This window comes from Silurus aristotelis (genome assembly GCF_946808225.1).
Source record: "Silurus aristotelis genome assembly, chromosome: 5".
Taxonomy (NCBI): domain Eukaryota; kingdom Metazoa; phylum Chordata; class Actinopteri; order Siluriformes; family Siluridae; genus Silurus; species Silurus aristotelis.
Window position 1 is genome coordinate 3,531,192 of NC_139578.1, and position 26,108 is coordinate 3,557,299.

The window sequence follows — 26,108 nt, forward strand, 5'->3', positions numbered from 1 at the left end:
AGCGCCCCTGGAGCACAGAGGATTAAATGCCTTGCTCAAGGGCCCAAGAATGGCAGCTTGGCAATCCCGGGGCTTGAACCCCCGACCTTCCGATCAGTAACCCAGCACCTTAACCAGTAAGCTACCACTCCCCCTAATCGCCACTCTTCTAGGAAGTTTTTCCACTAGATTGTGTAATCTGCCACATGTTATTTTGTTGTTTGATTTTTATACAGCATCCATTTAAAAGGTCATTTTCTCAACATTTCCGTAAGCCCGGTGTAAAAATATCTGCCTGGGAGCATTGCCAAGACTGTCGCCAAGTGGACAGACTTTACAAAAAGGACTTTGGGATAACCCATTTCTCGTGCTCATATAATGGCTTACACAGTTAATTAAATCGTGGTGACGCAAGCATTGTACTTTCCTGCTTCGGACTTCTTCACGGTATTAACCTTGACTTGTTCACGAAGACTTGCTTTTTGGCAGTATCATTTATCTTATTAGGTATATTTAAAAGACATCAATATTTCAGAGTTGTTTTGTTTTTCAGACAGGACTTGTCCATTCGGGGGGGAAGTGGGGGGGAAACAGAAAGAAATTTGCCGACGGTCGAACGCCACGCATCTAATTACCATCATCAATTACCTTCCCGCTTCGCATGGTTTTGCTGACCTCAGAGGACCCGACCCCCCACTCCTCTTTTATCATCACCTTCCAGATGTGCACGAGTCGCGACGAGACAAAATACTTGTCACGCCTCAATGAGATCCTGGACAGATTTATGGTTGGGAAAAAAAAAAAAAAAAAAACAACAAAAAAAAAAAAACGCCTTTCATTTGTACATGCAATACCTGAACAGGTGCACTCTCATGCCCCTTCGCCCCAGGAAAGGAGAAGATTAAAAAGAAAAAAAAAAAGAAAAGATTATCAGGAGGGAGAAATGAGAAGGTCAGAATGCGAGGTGGTGGGCTAAACACACGTCAGCATGCTGTAATATCACACACGGGATGTGCAAGAGCTCTTTTAATAGAGAAAGTGGATAGACACACATTCTGCGTTTATCTTCCTCCTGAGCTTGAACGTGTAGTTAGCTTAGGTGAATATTGAATGGCTGTGGGAATAGGAAGGCTAATAGCCTCATTAAACTGAAAAAAAAGAAAGTTTGTTACATCACATGGCAATACTGAGTAATTCATTCTGATTATTCCGATTTTCTATAGTTACAGTTTACACAGGAAATAATTACAATATAGACGAAGGTATTAAGATACCTAAATTTAGCATTTATGGCATTTGATAGCCACCCTTATCCAGAGCGTTTGACATTTACCTCAGATATACTGTACAGCTGAGCAATTGAGGGTCAAGGGCCCAGCAGTGGTAGTTCGGTGGTGGTGGGATTTGAGCCTATGACCTTCCTATTAGAATTCTGACATCTTATCCAATGAGCTACCACTTCTCTACCTGCTTTCCCAGCTTGTTTTATTTATATGTGGAGGATTGGAGTGGCGATTTACCGCAATAGAGCTCTGACCTCAACCCTATTGGACACCTTTAGGATGAATGTGAATTCTGACTGCACCTCTCACCTCACCTACATTAGACTTTACTAACACCATTGTGGCTGAATGTGCACAAATCTCCATAAAATCTGGAGGAACATCTTCCCTGAAAAGTGGAGATTATTATAAGAGCAAATGGGGACTAAATCTGGAAGGCGATGTACAAAAAGAGCAAACTCATCTTTGGGTCAGGTGTCCACAAACTTTTGGTATAGTAGGTGCAATGTTTGATTCCTCACTTTCAGCATTGTAATAATTTATTTTAAAAAGGCAGGCTCCTTTTTTGTCATACCAATATAATCTGTCCCGCTCTGCAGTCAACCTTTACGATTTTATTCGATAAGTCAGCTGTAATTTCATATCGAAAGCAACAGTGATTTGATAGATATGATACATGACATTTTATTTCTTTGGATATATTTCTCGTGACTCATATCTTTCTATCTCTGCGTTACACTTTCAGAGACAGTGTTTGTCTTATTTAAAGTTCTGATCGCCTTGCCTGTGCTCTAATATCGACGTTCTGTTTTGTCAGAGATGGGTAGAAAAAGAGATTGGTGTGGACACACTGTTCGCTATAGGAGTCTTCCAGCATTGACATTGCCTGGAGTGCATCCAAGTAGATCTCAGTAGCTGGAGTACTATAATTATTAGATAGATAGACAGACAAACACACAGACGGACAGATCGATAAATAGAACATTTTGCCAGCAAAGATAAATACCTCAAAAGGGACAATTGGAAGATTTATTTTTAGTTTTATTTAAGAAATTATTTATTTAAGCACACACCCCCCAAAAAAAATCCCTCAAAACATATGTCTTTATTTTAATTTACAAAAAATAAAAGAGAAAATACAACAGAATCATATAATAAATAAACTTCAATCTGTTTCATATGGCATTGTGAGATTTCAATATTACTCTGCATAGAGCAGGGTCAATAATGGGGGTAAACAAAAAGGAGGCAGAGCCATTGTGGCTAGTGATACAGACAAGCCTTGGACAAAAGTAAATTCCTTGGACAGTCCTAACCACAATGCTAGTCGAAATGACAAGCGAATATTCTATAACGAAGGTATTGCTAATGTATGAAAACCTGGGTAGCGTTCCTATGAGAAGAAGAAATGGAGCACTGTTTAGTGAATAAAAGATGTGAGGGGGGTTGAAGTGGCTCGGCCTCCTCCTCTACCCGTTATCATGATTGTACACTAATACAGTGGATCTAGATCTGGTCTGACCCAGTCACAGTGGCTCTGAGTCAATATGTCCCACTTAATGATCAAATCACGCAGGACATTGAGAAGGTGTATGTGTAATTGTGTGTTTGAGTGTAAGTGTTGATGTATGTGCAGGGTTGGTCGGAATACTCCTCATGTGCTCATCATTGCATGATTTTACAATAGAAACTTTTTTTATTAATTATTTTTAGAATTGGTTGGTACCATTAATTTAACGCCAATGCCAGTGGCTTGAAAATGCAACATTAAAATCCATAGGCAACAAGTTTGAGGTGGGAGGTGGAAAGTGGTAGATCAGTGGTTAAGGCATTGGACCTTTCTGCCTTCTATCTCCAAATATGTCATGATCCCCCCCCCCCCCTGTCATCTAACCAACCAGCAAGACTGAGACTACAATGTGACTGAGTGGGCATCCTTAACTATCGGTTGGAACTAGTTAGTTTCAGCTTTGCCGACATGTCCAAATCCTGGAATCGTTTTGAAGTGGTTTTTCTTTAGGCATACGATGCATTATTATCACTCCCTTGCTCTCAGGCTAAGCCACATCCAATTTTAGACATGCCCTAAAGAAGAAAGCTTTATTTGTCCCTACATTATGCTGCAGTAAAATCCTTATCTTCACAAATCCCACCTTGTTAGTAAGTTGGGGAGCAGGTTCAGCCATGATACAGTCCCCCCTGAAGCAAAGAACATAAAATGCCCTGCTTAAAGACTCAACAGTGGCAACTTGGATGTGCTGGTGCTTGAATTTTCACCCTTCTGATTAGTAACCCAGAGCATTAGTGCTGCCTTAGCAATGATTCTTAATAGAGCAAAGTCTCAAGTGGGATTTGATAGTGCACAACCCCAAGCACATACACATCATGTTTCACAAGGAATGCACCATTTTACAGGGCAAGCATTTCATTGAGTTTTCAAGGAGGATTTGGACAGGTACAGTAAGTCCATGGCACAGCATTTAGCTAACATGATGGATCACAAGCAGATCCGGCTGAGCCACACGCCTGTGGTCTCTCTGGAAGCACTAAATGAATGATGTTCTAGTGGCAGCTTGTAAAATCTGTGGGGTAAATGGGAGTCTGTGGGGATGCTGGACAAGTGTCCAATGGTAGGACATCTACGCCAGGATACAGTCCGATGCTACATCCAACTGGGTACTTTTCTTAGAGAACTACTAGGCATGACTCTATTGGTATATGTGGCTATGTGGTACAGTATACTCCACTTGAATGGCATCTCTAGTGCTGTTCTGATAGGGCTGTGGTACCTGTATCCACATTTCCCCCTTTTACAGATATATCCCCCTTGTATTGAAGTCTCTTGAGCCCCTTACTTATTCAAGACAGCATCCTGAAGTAGGTGTCTTTGACAACTGCATTTTGCTAGCAGTTTCTCCAGCAAAATGTGGGAGAATTGTACATCCTGGCACTTAGTTTGCCTGACATCTGCTGATGGCCTGATGACTTTGGGGTTTCACCTTGCAGATTAGAATTTCTGCACAAGCTCTTGTAACACACTTTAGCGAATCGGTCAATTGACCATGCCACTGTTCATAAAGTTGGGGGTGAGCATGAGCTGGTAATATGCATCTACTGTACCTGCTACCTGCTGTACCACTATCCTGCCAAAACAAACAGCCATAAATCACTTTGTGACCTTGCAGAAAAGTTTCAGCCTGCACACATTAAGGTTTTAAGGCCATTCTTACACTCCTGGCAGTAACCCTTGACCTAATCACAGTCCATACCCAATATACACTATAACACTGAGGCATTTCCTCAACATATTTGGATTAGGTAATGCAATTACTGGTATTCTGTTACGATGCAACCCTCTGTGTGTGAATGCGTATGTGTGTATGTTCACCCTTGTACAGAGTATGGAAAAAAATGGCTACATCCACATGTCCATTTTTTAGATGATTTGTCAAAATTCTGTACATTTGAAGGCATTCGAAAACATCCCCAGACACTCATTGGCTGTGGGGCAAACTATTTCTGACTTTCCAGCATAGTCAGGTAGATCAGTCCGGGATTCCATTTGGGCTTGATCCCCTGCAGTAGCTTTAATCCCAAATAATCCAGACAAGTCCGCTCGGTTCAGTTTATTCCTTCGCAGGTGATTTCATCCCTCAGAGCCGTAATCCGACATGACATTTTAATCTTTTATCTCCTCCAGTTTTCTGTTTTTTTTTTCTTTTTATTTGAAAATGACTTTGCATGTTGTTATTTTGAATACTACTGTACTCACTCAGTACTCAGTAATCACTTCACACCATGGTTTTTGATATTTACATTTACATACAATGTTGTAATATTTATTCTGATTTTCTTTCTTTTTTGTATATGGAAAAACAACAACAGTATTATCATGTCTTTTATTGAGGGTCGCATATGAAAGTGCATTCCAGCTCAGATTTTTGCGTCCTGCCTGATTTCTCTTGAGGAATTGTGCCAGTTCAAATTTCTTGACATCATTTCTCTACATTAATTGTTCCGGAATCCGGACGATATGTTGCACGTTAGAATAATTGCTGTTCGAAAAAAAGTGCCAGGAATCAACAAACAATTGGAAAATGTACAAAAAATAAGAAGATTTGTAATTCCAATATTGTATACACAAATCCAGGAACAATGGGACAGTGACACGATACCACATTACAACTGCAGCCCCATTTAAATGCATGTCCTTTAGGTTTCTAATATGGCAGTTGAAATCCAAACATGAAACATGAACTCTTGTGGGTCCGTCTTGAATCCAAGTCGAGATGTTTTGCATTGAAAAGGCATCAAAGTAAGTAGAAAGTAAGATGATTAGCTTTTCTTTTTGTATTGTTTTTTCGAAACCATGAGCAGACAAATTTACTCCAGAACCCCTGAACAAAAACTTTCCCTCTCACCACTATTGTATTATTTTGTATTTATCAGTTGTTATATGATCCCCACCCCAGACTCCCTGGTGGTTGTGTTGTCTTGCACATTGCCCCAAAAACATGAGTCACCTGCAGTACCACTCTTTCTCTCTCATACACACATTCTCACCAATTGTGAATAGAAAAGATACTATGGACATTTCCAACCATTTCCTGCTTGCAACACTTAGAGAATGGTAAACACTCTGAAGAAAAACAAAGCGTTCTCAGTCTCTCTACTTCTGTTCTGCTTTTTGACACATATTGCTTTAAATTGCATCAATCACTCACTCTGTAGCTTCCTCTCGCTTTCTATTTAGCTCACGTTTGTTTCGTGTGTCTCTCCCAATTACTTTTCCTTTATATCTTCCTCTCATTCTTTCTCCTCTTTTTTACCTATTACTCCAGCACTGGTTGCAGCTTACTCACACCATACCCTTTCTCCCGACCATACCCTTACACCATCCCGGACTCTAGCTTTCAGTCTTTGTCTTTCCTCTCATCTCCGGACTGCTCGTCTTTTTCCTTGTCATTTTGTTTCTTGGGTGTCTCTGCTTCGCTTTCATCCTCGATTTCTTTCTCCCTTTCTTGAAAGAGTTGGGCTAGTTTGTGGAACTGGGGCCCCCACTCCTCCAGCCCACCTCCCCACTCCTCCTTGTTGGCATCCTTCTCTCCTTCGCTTTCCAGGGAGCTGAGTGAGCCAGCACGTGACCCTGTGCCTTCAAGGCCATACACTTGCACCGAGTCATACGGTGGCTGCGTTGGATCAAAAGACACCTGTGCCAGGCGTAGCCGCAAGAACTCGCCAACTCTTAAGGCCAAGGACTGGCCGCTTCCCCCTTGAATGCCCCTTCCTGCTGCTTCAGGCACTGTAGGCCAAGCTCCTCCATATCCTAGAATCCCTCCAAATGCTCCTCGACCCTGCCCAGGGTAGGGCAGCAGCTGGGGCATCATATCCCTCCTGCCCAGGCTGTAAGCCCCCATACCCACCCGTTCCCTCCAGTCAGCCACATAGCCCGTACTATCTGCGACACACAACGGAATCCCACCTTCTGGCCTCGCCACCACAAAACTACTTCCCATCTCTAATCCTCCTTGGTTTAAGCTGGCTGTGTAGTCCTTTTGCTGCTCCCCCTGCAGGACAGTGGTGTAATTACGGCTGACAGATTGCATGGTATTGTTTGCTCCATCTGCGCCTTCTGCAGAGCCAGCTGCACACCTTCTTGGTGAGAGCCCGGCACGTGACGAGCGCCGACCTGCCATGGGCAGTGTGGCTGAATCACACAACCAGCCACCTGAAACCCCGGGCCTGGTGAGTGTGCCTGTGCTAGTCAGCACCAGTTCCCTTGGAGCAGAATCAGACTGCACCTGTTGGGGACGGGGAGGAGCAGGAAGGTTAAAGCGGGTTAGGATGAGCTTACGCTTATAAATGAAGGAGAATGAAAAGGAGAAGGATTGGTAAGGTGGGGTGAGTATTAGAAAGCAAAGAGAAAAAAATTATTACATAAAAACAATATACACCCACCAGGCATAACTTTATGGCCACCGATCAGGCATAACAATTTTGCCAACCTGCCTAATATTGTGTTGGTCCCCATTGGCTGCCAAAATAGTCCTCACCCGTCAAGCATTAACAGCATTAATTTCTTCAGCCATTTGAGCTACAGTGGCTTATCTGTTGGATCGGACGACACATGCATTAATGAGCCTCAGCCACCCATGACCCTGTTGCCAGTTCACCACTGTTCCCACCTTAAACCACTTTTGGTGGATACTGACCACTGCAGACCAGGAACACCCCATAAACTGCAGTTTTGGAGATGCTTTGACACAGTTATCGGGCCATCACAATTTGGCCTTCATTAAACTCACTCAAATCCTTAAGGTTGCCCATTTTTTTCTAACACACCAACATTAATAAAAAAAAATGTTTGCTTGCTGCCTAATATATCCCACCCACTAATAGGTACTATAATAAAGAGATAATCAGTGTTATTTACTTCACTGTTTATAATGTTATAATGTCATAATGTTATGGATGGTCAGTTTAAATTTATATTTATCTGAAGTTGTTACATTTTCAATATTATATAAAAATAACCAGGATTTTTATTGTAAGAAAGGAGATAATTTGTTACCCAGTTAAGCTCCTGGACACGCTGCGCATCACTTCCCGAATCTTCCTTGATATCAATTTTGTGTGGGGTTCCTTCGTCAGATGCAGTGGCTCCATCCTGGGATGCATTTCCCTCTCTAGAGCTATTCCCAACTTCGCTAGGCCCCATGTACAATGTTCCTGGTTCCAGTGCTCCCACCATTGCACCTTGGTTATGGATTACGAGGGAGTGATCTGGCTGGCCAGCAGAGAAACGATATCCAAGTTCCGTCAAGCCAGGTTCGTATGGGCCCTGTGATCGCCGTTGCACTGGGAGGGTCTGGCTGCTGTAACACAACCGGCCATATAAAGGAGTCTGGCTTGGGTACTGCGCACCATCCATAGCTCCTGATTGGGCCCAGCTGCTGTATGTGCACGATTTATCCTGGCCACGTTGAGAGAGACGTCTGATGAGAGAATATAAGGAGCGTTAGTTAAAATAGTGTCTTCAAGGAGAACGGGTATAAATCCATAGGTACTGACTCACATGTTCCTACTGTCAAGGGTTCTGTATCCCCTACGAGCACTGTGGGGGGCGCTTTGCAAGGCAGTGATGTCAAAAGCAGCAGTGTCAGCCTCGCCACCTCCCTCGTCATCGTACGTGATGATATTCTCCCTCACATCGTCTTCCTCTAGAGGAGAAAGCGAGTCTCTTTTTTGTCTGCGCAGGGATAGAGACAGAGCAGTGACAGCTAAAGAGAGAGGGAAAAAAAAGAAAATGGAAAAGAAAGAAAGAAAATAAGAAGAAGAATCAGTATTTTTGTCCCTTATAAAATGGAATACATACTGTCTGTAGTTTGATGCGTTTTTTTTTTTTTATAAAATTGCAGGGTGCTTCAGAGAGAGAGCGATAGGGAGAAAAAGAGACGGAAAAAAATTATTCCAATAGGCCATTAGAACAACAAGCACTCAGACAGACACACGGATAAATGACTAGTCATTATATGATCTTTTTTATGGTCCTACCCAAAAGTGTCGCACCGCATGCTAAGATGGCCAGCAAGGCTGCTGTGCTGAGACCTGGAGAAGGCAGGGAGGAGTGCTGGGGTAGACAGATGGTCTCCCTTTCCCATTCCGCATCGCTCTGCTTCTCCTTCTCGCCGGCTCGGGCGCCTCCTCTCAGACAGGGACACACTGACACGGTGACGGTCGCCGTGCTCGTCAGGCCTGATGATACGTCCCTGAGGACCAGAGGAACGTGCAGTGTCAGGGAGGAAGTGGAAGAACGTGAGAGCGCCTGCAAGGGTGAGACGAGGACCAGGCTGGCGGTGGGACCTGAAGAAAAAACAACCAAAAAGGAAAAGAGGAAACACAGAGATAGATGGTTAGATTTTTAAACTAAGCAAAACCCGGAAGGCTCCATATTAAGCTCAAATGGAGAGTGATAGACATTTAATTCCACAAAACTCAGTCAAGTGAAGTTTAATTCTATTGCTCCCGGGACTACATTTGTTCAGACCATTGAGTCTGAACGGTGTAAAGAGCGTATTCTTTCTGAGCACCAGGAGAAGATATATGTGGCAAAGACAAACAAAGTAGTAGTGCATGAAAGAGACACAGAGGAGGACAGAAAGGTAGTCTAAAATATATACAGAGACAGGAAACAGGTAAGGGAGAAAAAGATAAAGGGGAGAGATACTTGATATTAGAGTGTTAGACCAGGTGGAAAACAAGGCACACCTCCGCTCTCTCGGATGCTGAAGTTAAGTGCGGTGCTGGACTCCGGAGGGATGTTGAAGTACACAGTGCTGTCGTTGCCTCCCTCGTCTCTATCAATCGCTCTCAAGACCTGCACCACCTGGGAGGAAGGGACAGAGGCGAAGGAGAGTGATATGGGAAACAAGCAAGCAATAGAATCAGAGGGAGAGATAGAGAGAGAGATGATATTAAGGTCGTTTATACATCTTAGATTCACACCAACTATCAGCATTAACCTCATTAGAATTAATAAATTGCCCTTTGGTGAGGGATCCTATCGCATTAAGGGGGCATTTCTAATGATGAGACAGCGAATGAATGAATTAAATGAATCGAAATCCATATCCAAGTTTACCTTATGCTTAAACACTTATTTTATGGACAAAAGTTTGTAGACACCTGATCATTTGAGCATCTCATTCCACATTAAGTCCCCATTTGCTCTTATAATATTCTCTATTCTTCTGGAAAGATGATCCTATAGATTTTGGAGTGTGCTTGTGGAGATTTGTGGGGATTTATTTAGCCAGAAGGGTGTTAGTAAAGTCAGATACTGATGTAGGTGAGGTGAGGAGGCATTGGGTGCATTACAATTCATCCCAAAGGTGTTCAATAGGGTTAAGGTCAGAGCTCTATAGCAGGCAACTTAAGATATACCACTTTAGTTAGGTGTCCCAATACCTTTGTCCATATAGGGTATCTTTATCCCAAGAGACTCACACAGGCCTTTACCCCCTACCATCTTGCATCAAGGTTCTACCCTTCAAAACAGGACATAATGTGTTTCAGAAGCTGGAAGAACAGACAACCATCTAGAGACGTACCAGCGCCATTTGGATCCCACTTCATGTTTGGACATTTGACCTCTTTGAGTGTTTAAAGGCTCTGGCAGGGAGAAGCTAGTGTTGGATCTATGATGATCCCAAATGTTGAGCTATTTTATGAGTTGCTCAGTAGTTCCTGGTTCCATAATCTCAAATGACTGTATAAGACTGTAAAAAGGACATTACTCATAATCACAAATTTCAGGGTTAATGTTAATTCTCACTCTCTGGTGTTCTGTATTGTTTAAAGATTTATAATCACACTCTTGATATCACCCAAATGAGGATGGGTTCCCCTTTTGAGTCTGGTTCCTCTCGAGGTTTCTTCCTCATAACATCTAAGGGAGTTTTTCCTTGCCACACTCACCATGGCTGCTCATCAGGGATAAATACACATCGTTCAACTTAACTGTTAGATTCTGTAAAGCTGCTTTGAGACCATGTCTGTTGTGTAAAGCACTATAGAAAAACTTGACTTGACACTATGCAATCTATTTTCTTTTGCATTTTTTTTTATTTATTTACACAAAGCATGAAAACTAATAGAGCATCAATTCACATTAGCAGCTTAGGACATCTCAAAGTCCGGGACTTGTTCCTGTTGCAAACGTTCTGAAAGTCGAAAGGAGCTGTAGAAATGAGTGCGGATGAAACGTCTGAGAAAAAGACATGTGCTCAGGAAGCTGAGCAGATGGGCATGGGAGCCCAATTAAAAACCAAACATGTGGGAAAATATCGTGACACAGTGAGACGAGCAGCAAATCGCAAAACAAACAGTGAAGAAGATATTCAATTAGTTGGGGGATTAAAAAAAAAAAGGTGAGACGGGAAACAGGGACTGATATAGATGTTTTATAGATGATTTATAAAGAGAAAAATCTTGGTGTATGGGTCTAATTTAATATTAATTTTAATTAAATATAAATTTTAATGGGATTAAAACACACTCATTATATGCTAATAATTATAATTACACCAACAAACTAAGCTGTCTAGAAGAAAATATTTAACATTTATGTAAAAAGTCTCCTTCTTTGTGATAGGAGGTTCACACTACAAGACATGGTGTAATTAAAAGTAATGTTTGGGTGTATCATATTGATATAGCAGTGATTATTTTTCTACTACAGCAAAACGATATATGTACATGAATATAAAAGTAAACATAAAAGTTATTAGTCTTATATTTGGTGATTCGGCTTACCTGTCCAGTGGAGGTGGAGTCACACATGGCCGTCGTGTACTGTCGGTCCAGCTCTGGAGCATTGTCGTTCTGGTCTAGCGTTTGTATGGCAACCAGCGCTCTGGAAACTTGGCTAGGGTTATCTGATGTAACAGAACAATGAAGTGGTATTTGGTTACTAGGCATTTAGTATCACGGATGTCCCCCTTTGCGCTTTTGGGGTTTCCCTCTATGCCTGGCATGTCACTTGTCTGTTACCTAATGGGTTAATGCGTTTTTTGCAAACCTATGATTCATTTCTTCATGTATACCTTTAGTGAGTGGCAGGCCGTGCATTTTACACCTAAGCCTTCCTCAGTCAATCCACCTCTTAATAGCATCATTATGACACTACAACTATAGAAACCATCACTATTATACAGAAACTCAGAATAACAGCTGCATCACAGACAGTAATCTCATAGAGTGAGAATGAATGGCATTACTAAAGCAAGAAACCCAACGAACACAATTCAACAAGTCTCCTTTCACTGTAGCCACAGCTGCACCTCTCACATACATCATCTCTAGCAGAAGCATCGATATTAACCTCATAAAATGACCCTGGGTTTTTCATGCATTTTTCCCATGCATTAAAGTTTTTCTGGGGATTTGCACTTGCATGCTTTTGTTGCAAATTTTACAGGAAAGAAAACACAAACCTCAACGACTGTTTTGAACTACTTTGCTCGACCTTTTCTCATAATGTCCCACCTTAAGTCTGTCATGTAAAAGTGAATATATCTGTGACCGAATCAATTTCTTCTTCTCAGTAAGCCATTGTTAAACGAAAAAACACCTACTTATTCCAATCAAATATATCTGAGCTTGTGCAGTTTGCTACAGATGCAGTTTGAGGGCCCTGATTAGTGCACTCTCTGACCGTCCAATCAAAGGATGTGAAAATAGCCACATGATCGGAAGCCTTCCAGAGGGCCTCGGAGGGATTAAGTTGCAGTCTGATTGGTTAAAGCAACAGCTTATGCAACATGGAGTATATTTGCAATATGAGAGCTGCTGACTGCGAAGGCCAGACAGATACGGCATCTCACCTAATTTCAAATTACCCCATAAAAGACCTAAAGGGAACTCCTAACTGACCATGGTGTATTCATCTTAGCTTGTCTACAGAATGATAGACATCTCAGGGAGGGCTCATCAAAGCTGAAGGCATGGTCCTCTTTCTGGCCAATACTTTAATTCCATGGGTATCTTTGTTGCAGAGCTCTCTAGTTCTAGGGATGGTAGTCCAAGACAGGAATCTCGAAACCAACTTAAGAGCACCTTGCTTAGCTGTAGTTCACAGTATTCTAAAACTACTGTACTTCAAATTCACAGATTTCCCTTATTCTCAGGACATTGGATTCATAGACAAATCCTTAGGTTTCAGGTGCTGACTGAGAAGACCAGACAGATGCATTTGACTCCGCAGCATGTGATGTCTGAAATCTGATTGATAGAAACTCTGACCTAACCTTGTACTATGTGATGAATAGAATGGACTATTGGGAATAATTGAATATATATTCATGGACAAAAACGTAAGTCAGAGAATCGGATAGCAAAGGCCTTGCTGGTTTTCCATCACCTTGAGTTTATCCAAAGTCCATACTTTAAGGCCCCTGACACCATTGGTATAATGTACTGTTTTGGCTGGCTAGTGGACAATCAATAGGCCAGTTCAAACAGGCCGGGCATGTATGGTCACAAGGAGAGTCTGGTTGCTACACAGTTTGGCTGGAGTACTGCCAGAGTGTGACACTTTTACGAAAATAGACTTGAGGAGATCTTCGATCATTTCTTCCCTTCCAGATTATTGCTTGTCATATCAAATGACTAGCTCATGCCCTGTTGTCTTGGACAGTATGGCCCTGTCATATACTCAGACTTAATTGATTGATTCTGGGTCTAAGGAAGTGCTCCTCTGAAGATCTCCTCATATTAACATTCAGTGCCAGACGTTCCAGTTTGGAATGGACAGTATTCACATTCTTACACACACACACACACACACACACACACACACACACACCTAGACTAACATTTTATAGATTAAAGCATGCTGCAGCACATTACTGGAAATAGGTTCCTTCTGCCTGAAATAATAAATCCTCACTTTTTATAAGCAGACTTTGACAGATAAAAGAAGTGGATTCGGCTCTCATTTTTGCCCATCGTTTATTTATTTATTTTGCATCAAATAAAATGCACACAAGTGGTATGTGAAAACCTGGAGAAATTCATAAAAAACAATCAATCAATACTATGTAATAATCTCCTATCCCCCCGCCCCACCCCCCAAGGTCAATTCTAATTAAGAATCGGTGCTAATAATAAATCCAAAAGGTAACCATTTTAAAATTCATCATTTACACATTATATAGTGTACATATTGCAGTTAGAGGACTACCACAGAGGACCACTTGCAGTCGCCTGCAAATAAAAAATAAGTGTATTTTGCCGACAGTTGACTTCATTTTGTTGATATGCAAATATTCTGTGCACTGCACATCCAAACCGTGTGTCAGAGACGAAGGCTGGTTATTACCTCTTTGTGTGGCGATGATGGTGATATTGTGCCACTGCTCATGCTCGCGGTCCAGCTCCGTTGTTGTTGTGATAAGCCCAGTGTCTGGGGCGATCCGGAACAAAGCCTCCGGATCTGACTGTGGATCAATGGAGTATCTGAGAGAGATAGAGAGAGAGAGAGCAAATCAAACACTAAGGTGAGGTAGGAGAAAGACATGCAGGGGATGGTTGCAAACAGTGACACTGTGATACAGGCATAAAAACATTTAGTAAACCAGTAAGATACATGTGCTAGATAAAAGTGCAATCAAAGAGGACCTTTTGTCTGATTTTTTGCAGCAGCCTGGTGTGCAGATGTATTCCAAAATTCGGTCAAAGCCAAAACTGAACATTGGAAGAAAGTGAGCCAAAAGTAATGTGCCATGCTCCTGGATTTTTGCCAGTGGAAGACCTAAAGGAGACTCCTAGAGGTCGACTGATTAAGCAGACTGATTTTTGCTATTTTTTTATTAATCACCATTGGCTGATTGTGCTGCAAATTAAGCCCATTATTTGGCTGGCGCATCTGACACACCAAACCGTGCGTGTTTGTACTCTTATACTAAAATATACTACATAACTCTCTCAAACCAGCAGGTGGCAGTAGTCTCTATTCGGCATCCAAACAGGGAAACCGGAAGAGCTGGAACCGTGATTATATAAAGAGAACAGCGATCATTACTAACAGATTCGTGTAGCTTTTTTTAATCATGCCTGCTAAGTTGCAAAGACAAGGGCATGAATGACAACTGTCAAGCGTTCCCTCTTAACTCCATCGTTGTTTGCTTTTGCCAGTTTCATTTTTTTGTTGTGTGCTCATTCGCGAAGCTGAATATGCAATTACAGTTCTCTTTCTCACTGATGAGCGCCACTGCTGATTTGACATGCAGAATCGTCTGAAAAACAGCTGATGCCATTCAAATACAGCCAATGGTGTGGAAGACACTGATGCCGACCGATGCTCAAAAACCACCCAACATTGCACGACAGCCGACCAGCAGCTTGGTGTATGCGTGACACTTGGGCTTTAAGTGCTGATCCTTTGTTCTTAATCTAGCCATATATATTACTGTATTGTTAACAATCCTTCAACCAGCTGTAGTTTAGGCTACAAGTTAGCATGGGTACCAAAACTTGCAAACAAGTGCACTGATTGGAAAGGCTTAAGTTTAATAAATGTTCAATTCAAGCAATTTTCTGTAGTAGATTTAATAGATTTTAGAGAGACAGAGAGGTCTCTTTCAAAGCTGGAGACATGGCACTGTTTCTGGATAAAACTAAGTCAGTGGGTTTTCTTGGTTGCAGGCCTATCAAGTTCAAAATCTGTCATAAATGACGTGAGGGATGGAACCTGAAATGGTATCTTGAAGTCAACTGAATAGCACCTTGCTTAGGAGTAGATCACTCCGGATATCCAAATTCACAGCGGTCCCTTGTTCTATGGGGTTCATAGACAAATCCTTTGCGACTAAGGACTACTTCTGGTGTTGATCAGGGCATCCTGCATAAAGATGCTAAGCTCCAAAATGAGAACCAAAATGCAAGTTCTAATTTTACAGATCCACAAGGAAAGCAGAGATGTTAAATAGAAAAAACATTCTCTTGGAATCTGGGTCGCAATTACCGAAAGACAAATGGTACAACTTTTACTACATTGCTACACAATGTTAAGTCCTACCCAGGGGTGCAACTACACATTTGCTAAGTGGTACGCAAGATGATGGTTGGCGCCCCACTTCCCTTCCACAAAAAGAGCAGTAAATACCAGAATAAATACACTACAATCAATGGCGCCCAGCCCTGTGTGGCATTGCATATACCCTGTTTTCGTGCCTCTGGTCCTACTCTTGGTCAATCCCCTTACCTGATGTTGCTGCTGAGTCCTGTGTCTGGATCCACAGCACTAACACGGCCAACAGTGCATGCCGGGGGGCAGTTCTCCGAAACCTCCATGAGGTACCTGGTCCGGGAGAAACGTGGGGGCTCGTCTGCATCCAGTACAGCCACTCGAATGGAGGCCCGGTCCTTAAAGGGCCCACGGCGCAGGAAACGTGGGTCGACAGTTGGGTTCATCACCTCCACCGAAAAAGAATATGAGCTCCGGCTTTCATAGTCGACAGACTGCAAGCAAACAAAAACAAAATGGAATTGACTAATGTAACATAAGCAACATGCTCAGAGTTCTGACCGCTTATTAGTGTGAGGATGAGGCTAAATCTATTCTACGCTCTTTTCGCAATCTCTGATGCCTGGTCCTATTCTAGGACTTTGACACTATGACAGTAGGAACAGGGGAATGAACTGCACTAGAGGCTATTTAGGAAACTATTTAATCGCCTGCAGGCAACACCGAGCCTGGTTGTCCATTTCTGGATACTCCGATAATGTCTGGGAAACTGATTAGGTGCTGGGTGGCTAAGGTCTGAGGTGGGTTTTTTTTTGTTTTGTTTTTTACCTCAGACTAGTAAATTTCCTGAAAAGATTTGATGGGTTTTGCTCCTCAACACTCTTTGGGAAGAATTATGAGGGTGGGCAGAGCACCTCCAACACCATATAGTGGGCTAACAAATCAGTATTGCTCTATAGTACAAAGCGATAACTGGGGTTTGGGAGGATGTTCATAAAAATCTTTTTTTTTTAAAGATAGCAAACACTGCATTACACATCGAAGACGGTTCTAGCATGATGAATCGCTAATATATTAGAACAGGAATAATCCATGGTTCGGTCTTTTACTTTAATCACAGCCAATTCTTTTCTCATCAGGTTAGAAAATAGAGCTTAATCAAGCGCATGCTATTATTTTCCTGTTATCCAGATCTTTAGCTAGTTTGACATCTTTTAGCTACTTTAGTGGCAAGAGTGTAGAAAAAAAAACTTTACTGCTAAACAACTGTGCTGGCTCAGCACATTTCATGTTATTTCAAAAACAAAACTACTTAAGACATTGTACTGGGCTTTATATGAGAAAAAAAAAAAAAAGAAGAAAAAATAGAAGAAGGCTTTTGTGCCTACCATGTTTTTCCTCACAAATAGAATACAGTATATTGCAGCAGAGAAAGTGCTGACACAGTGCTTTACCACAGGTTAGATATATACAGCTCTAGGTATGCGTTTTTTTTAACATGAGTATATATCGCCTTAATTATTATATTATTATTCATCTATAGTTTACCTATAAGGCACTGTTTTTGCATTTTCGCTGCTACAATGTACAGAAATGTGCTAATTTTACATACACATACACTATATATATATATATATATATATATATATATATATATATATATATATATATATATATATATATATATATATATATATATATATAGTGAAATTATTAGCGAAAAATTTGAATGCCGCGAATTTTAATAACTCGTGACGAATGCAGTGAAATTGTTGGACGATTTTAATTATTAATAATAGATAAATAAATAAATAGATAACCTTTCAAATCCAAACCTTCACTGCAACACACGTTTATTCACGACGTCCATTCTTGACTCGGATATAACAAAAATACATTGCACTGAAAAGTCATTTTCAATCAGTAAACATTTTAATGATGCGGCAAGTCTCAAATCAGCAAAATCCGAATGGTGCGGCAGTTAAAACCGTCCGTGTGGAAACATAGCAAAAGTTCCGTTTGGTGTCCTGATGATTTATGTAATTTAAAACACTATAATTACTTTACAATAATTAACAAAAATATTTTGTAATCCTGCTCTATGTTGTATTTAATAAAGCATCCATATTTGTAAATGCACATGTTGATTAGAGTATTAACAACTAAAAAATATTAATTTAGAGTTTATAATATTTTAATCAATTAATTAAAGCATATTATATAAGATATATATATATATATATTATCTTTTTAACTGCTTCTACAAATTCCATTTCATTCTGCTACACATTTCATTTTACTTAATATATACTTTAAAATGTCTATTTATTTATATATATTTTCTTACATTTATTTTTTTACTCTAATCTTTAATGTGAGCAACTGCAACCAAACAATTTCCCTATAGGATTAATAAAGTATTCTGATTCTGAAAAGTATTGGGACACCCTGGCTGCTCCAGACATATGTACTTCTTTTTCAAAAGCAAACTTCAAGGCACACAATTGTATACGATGCCTATGGATGCTGTAGCATGAAATTGACCCATTTACCCTTCACTCAAACTAGGACACGCAAACCTGTTCCAGTATGACAATGTTCCTGTGCACAAAGCTTGCTCATTAAAGATATGCTTTACATGGGTTCGAGTGGAAGATCTGCTATATTGAGCCCAGACCTCATCTCTATTCTCACCTTTGGGATGAATTGGAACGCTGACTGCAATCGCAGGCCTCCTCACCTCACCTACTTTACTAATTCTCTAAATTCATGCCATTTAAAGTTTAAAGATTCAAATGATGTCTATGCATAGTGTTTAAATTCATATATTCATATTCATTATTAGGATAGTGCGCATAATTGAACCATACCTGCTTTCTCTCTCATCATTATCATAAAAGCTGTGGACAAAGTAAAGCTTTTCTAATAGAATACCTGAGCAAATCTCTCTGAGCGTTTGTGTGTGTGTGTGTGTGTGTGTGTGTGTGTGTGTGTGTGTGTGTGTGTGTGTGTGTGTGTGTGTGTGTCTGGGGGGTTGTCAACTAGTGCAAAGGTTGGATCTGAACTACATCGGTGAGTGCAAGTTCTATTGGCCACCACACTGCCAACTTCCTTATACTAACTCCCAGGTTGCACTGTAGCGCACACACACACACACACACACACACACACACACACACACACACACACACAGTCCGAAGTCCCTGGGGTCCCCCATGGGTACTGTGTGTTTTGGCGGAACAGACGGAGGCACAGAGGGAAAATGAGCTGAATTAAACTGGCCTGACTGGACACAAACTTGGCAACTTGAATTTTTTTTCATGCTGTCAGCACACACACACACACAAACACACACGCACACACAAACATGCTACAATCACATTCATGCACACAAGGTATGAACAAGAATGAATTTTCTGATTCTGCAAGATACAACCAGGCATTCCCACAATAACATTTTCGAATCACTGAATAAATGAATTGATTGATAAAGTAATACATTTTATTAATTACTTAATACATAAATACAGAAGTAAAAACTGACAACAACAAAAATCCTAATGCCTGTGTTCATCCATATTAGAGCAGTTATTTATTTTTTCCTTAGTTGCCTGGTCAGGTTCACTCTGGTTTAATGTATTAAAATAATAGGGCGGCATATGGGATTGAGAACAAAAAACAAACAAAAAAAAAAAGACCATTTATGAACCCTGAATAAGCTGTCAGTTGTCACAGCAAAATTCTTTTTTCGGATATCCCAGCAATGTTATGAACTTGGGGGTCAGAGCATAGGGTGATACAGCACCCCTGGAGCACAGATGTTTAAGGGCCCCAAAGTGTGGCAGCTTGGCGATACCATTGGCTTGAACCCCGGACCTTCCAATCAGTAACCCAGAGTCCTAACCACTAAGCGTCCACGTTTGTAGATGCGTCATATCCCATTCTACTTTTTAGTCTCTATTTGCTCTTATGATAACCTCTATTCTTCAGGGAAGATGTTCCACTCCAGAATTTGTAGAGATGCCACATTCAGCCACAAGGGCGTTAGTAAAGTCAGGTACTGATGGAGGTGAGGAGGCCTGGGGTTCAGTCAGCGTTCCAATTTATCCAGGGGAATTGGGTTGATGTCAGAGCTCTACAGCAGACCACTCAAAATCTTTCAACTCATGTTAACAATATCTTCTTGGAGCTAGTTCTATAAACAGGTTTTGGGTCTCCTAGTTCAAGTAAAGGGTATAATGCTACCACCTCCAAAGACATGCTATAAAATTGTGTGCTTCCAAGTTTGTGGGAACAGTTTGGGAAAGAACCACATATGGCTGAAAAGATCAGGTGTCCCAATAGATATTATGGTACACGCCTTACGCTAATTTACATTTAGGTAATTGCAGAAACCATGTGCTACAATAACTCATGTGGTAAGAAAGAGAGGGAGAGAGAGAAAGATTGAGAACGTTTAAACGGCGCTTAGCGGAACAAAACTAATTTAAACGCATTGCTAGTGAAAAATCCACACTGTAGCAACAATCTGTTTGGGGAGGAGAGACGTCACTTATGCTGTGAATGCACACTCATCACCTTCTTCCCTTCCCATACACCTCAGACTTCCTACTCCTCTATCTCTCTCTCGCTCTCTCTCTCTCTTTCTTAGTCTCCTACTCCATTACTTTAACACAGCTAGAGAACACACTTATCACTCTCTCTCAAGTGTGTTTACACGTCGTCCTTCTATTTATCAGTCTCTTTTTCTCTCTCTTTCTCTCTCTCTCTCTCTCTCTCTCTCTCTCTCTCTCTCTCTCTCTCTCTCTCTCTCTCTCTCTTTCACTCAAACCCTGCCTTACATTCCCTCCTGCCCTCACAAGTGTGTGAATGACTCTCCAGTGAAATTTAATTAATTAAGCACTTCGCAAACACTTTCATGACTTTCTGAGCTTGGAAAAAGCTCTTCCGCTCCCCCTATAGGCAGTCCTTGGGTTTGCGCTCTTTGTGGGTTGCGTTCCAAAATATCAACGTTAATGTCTGTATTCAAATTTCGAACAAAAATTAGGTGTGGCCAGAAAACCTTCTTGTAGTTTAACGAGAGTTCAGAGAGAATTTCTGTGGTAAGATCTGCATAAGAAATACGCATTAGATGCAGACCCTGACCAGGCAGGCACTAAGGATGAATGCTAGCTGTATGAATGCTAGCTTTTGTCAGTTAATACCCTGCCTACCTATTCATCAGAGCTGGATGAAGTACAAGTACAAATCAGAGATCATACTCAATTAAGGATGAGTCGTTTATAAACGATTCGTTCATTTTGAACGAGCCTTTAATGTGACTCAGAAGAACGATTCGTCTCAAAAAGTGATTCGTTTATTTTCGTAATTCGTAATATTTCCCCAAGTTATGTACAGAAAAAAGAATTGAGAAGTAGCTCGACTTATCTCTCAACTCTTTTTGTTCGAGTCGTTCGTTCTTTTTTCACGTGACTCCCATATACGCTGTGCGGTGCATCACACAGGAAGCAGATTTGAGTTCATTTCATGAGTCCTCTGGTCCGGGTTATTAGTTCTTTTGTCATGTGACGTGACGTGATGAATGTAATTAAAGGATTAAATGAATGAACTCAATTATTTAAAAAAGATTTATTCATTCGTTCAATCACTAAAATGTCCTGATCTTCCCAAAACTATTTTCAATGGACTAGGATCACTAAAAAAAGGGATCTATGAGAACTATATCTCAGTGATAGATGTGGTTCATTGTTCCATTCTCTTGTACATCAGACCTTTCTGGGGAAAGAGTTTTCGAATTACAGACACACACACACCCACAGAGAACCCTAATTTCACACACACTCTCACCAGAACCATAGGGTTACGCTTGTGCTTCTCTTGACAGGTAATTATTAAATGCAATTTTGTATTTGCTTCAAAGTGTCAAGGAGCTTGTTTTTCCAAAATGAAGTCGTGAAAAAAGTTATATGGACAAAATATATAATCAAGAGTTGGACACCTGACCAGAAGATGCATGTGTGCTTTTTTCCCCCCAGAACTTCCAATTCAGAAAATGTAAATCATATGTTTATTGAGCTTCGGGTAATAACGACATATATTTAGAAATCCAGGCGTCCCAATACTTTTGGGATACGATGCGTGTGCAAAATGTCATGTACGCCGCAAGTCAAAGTGCGAGGGAAGAAAAAACGAATAGCGTTTTAATTGAAATAATGACGAGTAAACAGTGTGAAGGGCGTAAATACAGTGGATATGGATTTTGATTAGCCCTACTAATTAGTTTCTATGCGCAAAAAACGCTTTTGTGTAAATATACAAAGAAAACTCGTTAGTCAAAACTTTGTTTTGACTGCGGTTGATTGCGACTTTTTACGTAAATAAATCTCAGCTTTTTCTGGTTCATAACACATCCGTCCAGATATTTGTTAAAATAATATGTAAAAAAAAAAGCTTTGGACACACCTCCTTGTAAGCCGTTATACAATATGTGTTGAACAGGGGGAATTTGTATTTGTATTAGCTTGTTGTCGCTCTTGTTTTTATGTAGCACTAGTTGGAAATTAAGCGGTGTGAAGGCTAATATTTGGCCGACACAAAAAATAGCCTATAACAAGTTTGTTTTTCCAGTGTCGATTCATTTTCTTTCATTATTTTTATGGTTTGCTAATTCAAGAATTCTATGTTCCCTGGTGGTCTAGTGGTTAGGATGCGGCGCTCTCACCGCTGCGGCCCGGGTTCGAACCCCCGGTCAGGGAATTCATTCCAGCCATTAGGGTTGCACAAGCCTTAATGCCGGTCCCAAGCCCGGATAAATGGGAAGGGTTGCATTAGGAAGGGCATCCAGCGTAAATCAAACATGCGGATGGTCCGCAGTGGAGACCCCTAATGGGAGAAGCCGAAAGAAAGTTTAATTCAAGAATTCTGCCCACTCAAAATGATATAAATAAAGTAGAGATAGAGAGGTAAAGAAAGTAAGTTGCATTGACTAATAGCCAATTTTATCTGTATGCAACTACACTATATTTCCAAATGTATTAGGTCACCTGACCTTTCCTGCTACATGTGGTTCTTTTCCAAACTGTTACCACAAACCTGGAGGCACTCAATTGTACAGGACGTCTTTTAATGCGCTTAAATATAATATTGCATTCACTTGAACTTGCAAACCTGTTCTATAAAGATATGGCTTACATGTTTTGGAGAGGAAGATCTTGAGTGACCTGCTAGAGCTCCATCCCTACTGAACACCTTTAGGATGAATGTAAACGCTGACTCCACCCCAGGTCTCCTCACCTACATCAGTACCTACCCTTCATAACACAATTGTGGCTGATGAACACAAATAATACATAAGCACACTATAAAATCTAGTGGACCATCTTTTCAGAAGAGTGGAAGGAATTTTAAGAGCAAATTGGGACTAAATGTGAAAGGCGATGTTTAAAAATCACATACCGTACTTATGACCAGATGACCCAAAACTTTTGTAAATCTATGGTTTCTAATTGGTACTTTCTATTGTAATCTCAAGTGAGGTTCGGTCCATATGGAGCCAGCGAGCATCAGCGAGTGGTTTTCAAATGATAGAACTCCTTAAGGACAGGTTTGGGCTTGTTTAGTTAAATATATACCCGATCAGGCTTAACATTATGACCACCTGCCTGAAATTGTGTTGGTCCTCTTTTGGTTGCCAAAACAATAGTGACCGGTCGAGCATCAACAGCATTGACTTCTTCAGCAATTTGAGCAACAGGAGCTCGTCTGTTAAAACGGACCACACGGTCCAGCCTTCGCATCTCACGTGCATCAATGAGCCTTGCCTGCCCATGACCCTGTTGCCGGCTTACCACAGGTTCCTTCTTATACCACTTTTGATAGATACTGACGACTGCAGTCCGGGAACAGCCTACAAGATCTGCAGTTTTGGAGATGCTCTGACCCAGTCGCCTAGTCATCAAAACCTGGCCCGTGTCAAATCCCCTTAAATCCTTATGGTGGCCCATTTTTCATGCTTCTAACACATAAATATTGAGGACATTTGCTTTTCGAACATCCCATTCCACATTTAGCCCCCATTTGCTTTTGAAATATTCTCCACTCTTCTGGGAAGATGTTCCACTAGATTTTTCTAGAGATGATCATTCAGTCACAAGGGTGTTAGTAAAGTCAGATACTGATGTAGCTGATAAGGCCTGGGGTTCAGTCAGCGTTTCAGCGTTCCAATTCAACCAGGGGAATATAGTTGAGGTCAGAGCTCTATAGCAGGCCACTCAAAATCTTTCAACTCATATTTTGGATAATCTATAAGAATGAGGATGTCTGGGGTGCAGCCAGCATTCACATTCATCCTGAAGGTGTTTAATAGGGGGGAGGTCAGAGCTCTATAGCAGGAGATCTTCCACTCCAACCCATGGAAACCATATCTTCATGAAGCTGGCTTTGTGTCAAGCTGGAGCAAGTTTGGGTCTCCGAGTTCAAGTGAAGGGAAAATTTACCATCTTATAAAGAGATTGTGGTAACAGGTTGGGGATGAACTACATCTTCTGCTTTTGGCTGCTTCCGTTAGGGGTCGCCACAGCGGATCATCCATCTCCATACTACACTGTCCTCTACATCGGCTTCTTTCAAACCAACTACCTGCATGTCTTCCTTCACCACATCCATAAACCTCCTCTTTGGTCTTCCTTTTTTCCTCCTTCCTGGTGGCTCCATCCTCAGCATTCTCCTACCAATATACCCATGTCTCTCCTCTGCACATGTCCAAGCCATCTCAATCGGGCCTCTCTCACTTTGTCCCCAAAACGTCCTACATGTGCTGTCCCTCTAATAAACTCGTTTCTAATCCTGTCCATTGTCGTCACTCCAAATACAAACCTCAACATCTTCAGCTCTGCTACCTCCAGCTGCACCTCCTGTCTTTAACTCACTGCCACTGTCTCTAAACCATACAACATCGCAGGTCTCACCACAGTCCTATAAACTTTCCCTTTCACTCTTGCAGATACCATACTATCACAAATCTTCTCCACCCACTCCACCCTGCCTGCAATCTTTTCTTCACTTCTCTAACACACTCTTCATTATTTTGCTCTGTTGACCCCAGGTACCTGAACTCCTTCACCTTCTCCACCTCTTCTCCCTGCAACCGCACCAGTCCACTGTCCTCCCTCTCATTCACACACATTGGGATGAACCACATGTGGTAGGAAAATTCAGGTGTATCGTTTGTTTGTGCCTTCTGCAAGTCTAATACCTGAGAGCCATGCTGTTTTCACCTTGCATTCCAGTCTGGAAAACATTTTCCCTCTCTGTCCAACACCCTCCCATCGCCTGCCTCTGATCTTTCTTTCGTTTTTTCCTCTCACTCTCTCTCTCTCACTTTCTGAAAAGATTAGTACAATCTCTCTTCACACTGCAAAAGCAAACACCCCTAATCCTGCCAGGGCTGCAGGTTTATGGCCTCGGATTAGCCACTCCTTTACAAACAGGGCGCACGCTGAAGGAGAAACCGTCGATCATTGTTCCATGTAGTCCTTCAAAAAAGTCTTTTTTTTCTGCTCATTTACTTTTAATCGTATCGAAGCAAGCATGAATTTCGGCCATCGCATAACCCCATGGCATTTCCACAATTCCGCAAATTTGAATGGGATGACATCATATAGACCAAGAAAATGTTGGGCACCTGACCATTTATTCCCGATTTGCTCTTATAGTAAACTCCACTCTTCTGAGAAGATGTTCCACTAGATTTTAGAGTGTGCTTGTAGAGATCTGTCAGTGTTCCAATTCATGCCAGGTGTTCAATGGGGTTGAGGACAGAACTCTATATGGTAGCAGGAGACCTTCCACATCTCCCAAACCCGTGTCAACTATATCTTCATGGAGCTGACTTTGTGCATTGGGGTACACTGGTGCATTGTCATGCTGGAACAGGTTTGGGTCCCCTAGCATCCTTTAAAATTGCCAAAATACATTTGTCCAAAATGTGTATGAATGGACTTTCCTATGTGTGAATACTTAGTTAGAAAACAATAATTGAAACATTTGAACGATTACATTTTGAAATAAAGTCTGCTTATGATAGCACACTCAAGCACATACTGTAAATTGTTGGAAAGGACAAACACGTATAAGTTTGAACCAGGATTTTGGGAACACTCTAGTTCACCCGTCTCCACTAGGGGGCAGTCTAACGAAGCTCAGAAAGAAAAATGAAAAGCAGGTTAAATATCCCAAATTTGACAAGTTGGTGTGTGTGGAGTTCGATGACAGCCCTCGTGCTATAAACTATACAGAGACACAGATGTGGGCATACATCT

At 41.3% G+C, this 26,108-nt stretch overlaps 1 protein-coding gene across 2 annotated transcripts in view; it reads right to left on the reverse strand.

Annotated features, from left to right (window-relative positions):
• Positions 1-5,110: 5,110 nt before the first annotated feature.
• The window catches only part of cdh24b (cadherin 24, type 2b), a 150,044-nt gene continuing 129,046 nt past the window's right edge, over positions 5,111-26,108 (reverse strand). For both annotated transcript variants that reach the window (XM_083541609.1, XM_083541610.1), the window contains exons 7-14: positions 16,027-16,283; positions 14,143-14,279; positions 11,577-11,698; positions 9,531-9,648; positions 8,817-9,125; positions 8,338-8,542; positions 7,834-8,257; positions 5,111-7,063 (exon numbers count right to left, since the gene is read on the reverse strand). In XM_083541609.1, coding sequence (XP_083397735.1) covers positions 6,176-7,063; positions 7,834-8,257; positions 8,338-8,542; positions 8,817-9,125; positions 9,531-9,648; positions 11,577-11,698; positions 14,143-14,279; positions 16,027-16,283 — 2,460 coding nt within the window. In that variant the 3' untranslated portion in view covers positions 5,111-6,175. The remainder of the gene's footprint in view (positions 7,064-7,833; positions 8,258-8,337; positions 8,543-8,816; positions 9,126-9,530; positions 9,649-11,576; positions 11,699-14,142; positions 14,280-16,026; positions 16,284-26,108) is intronic.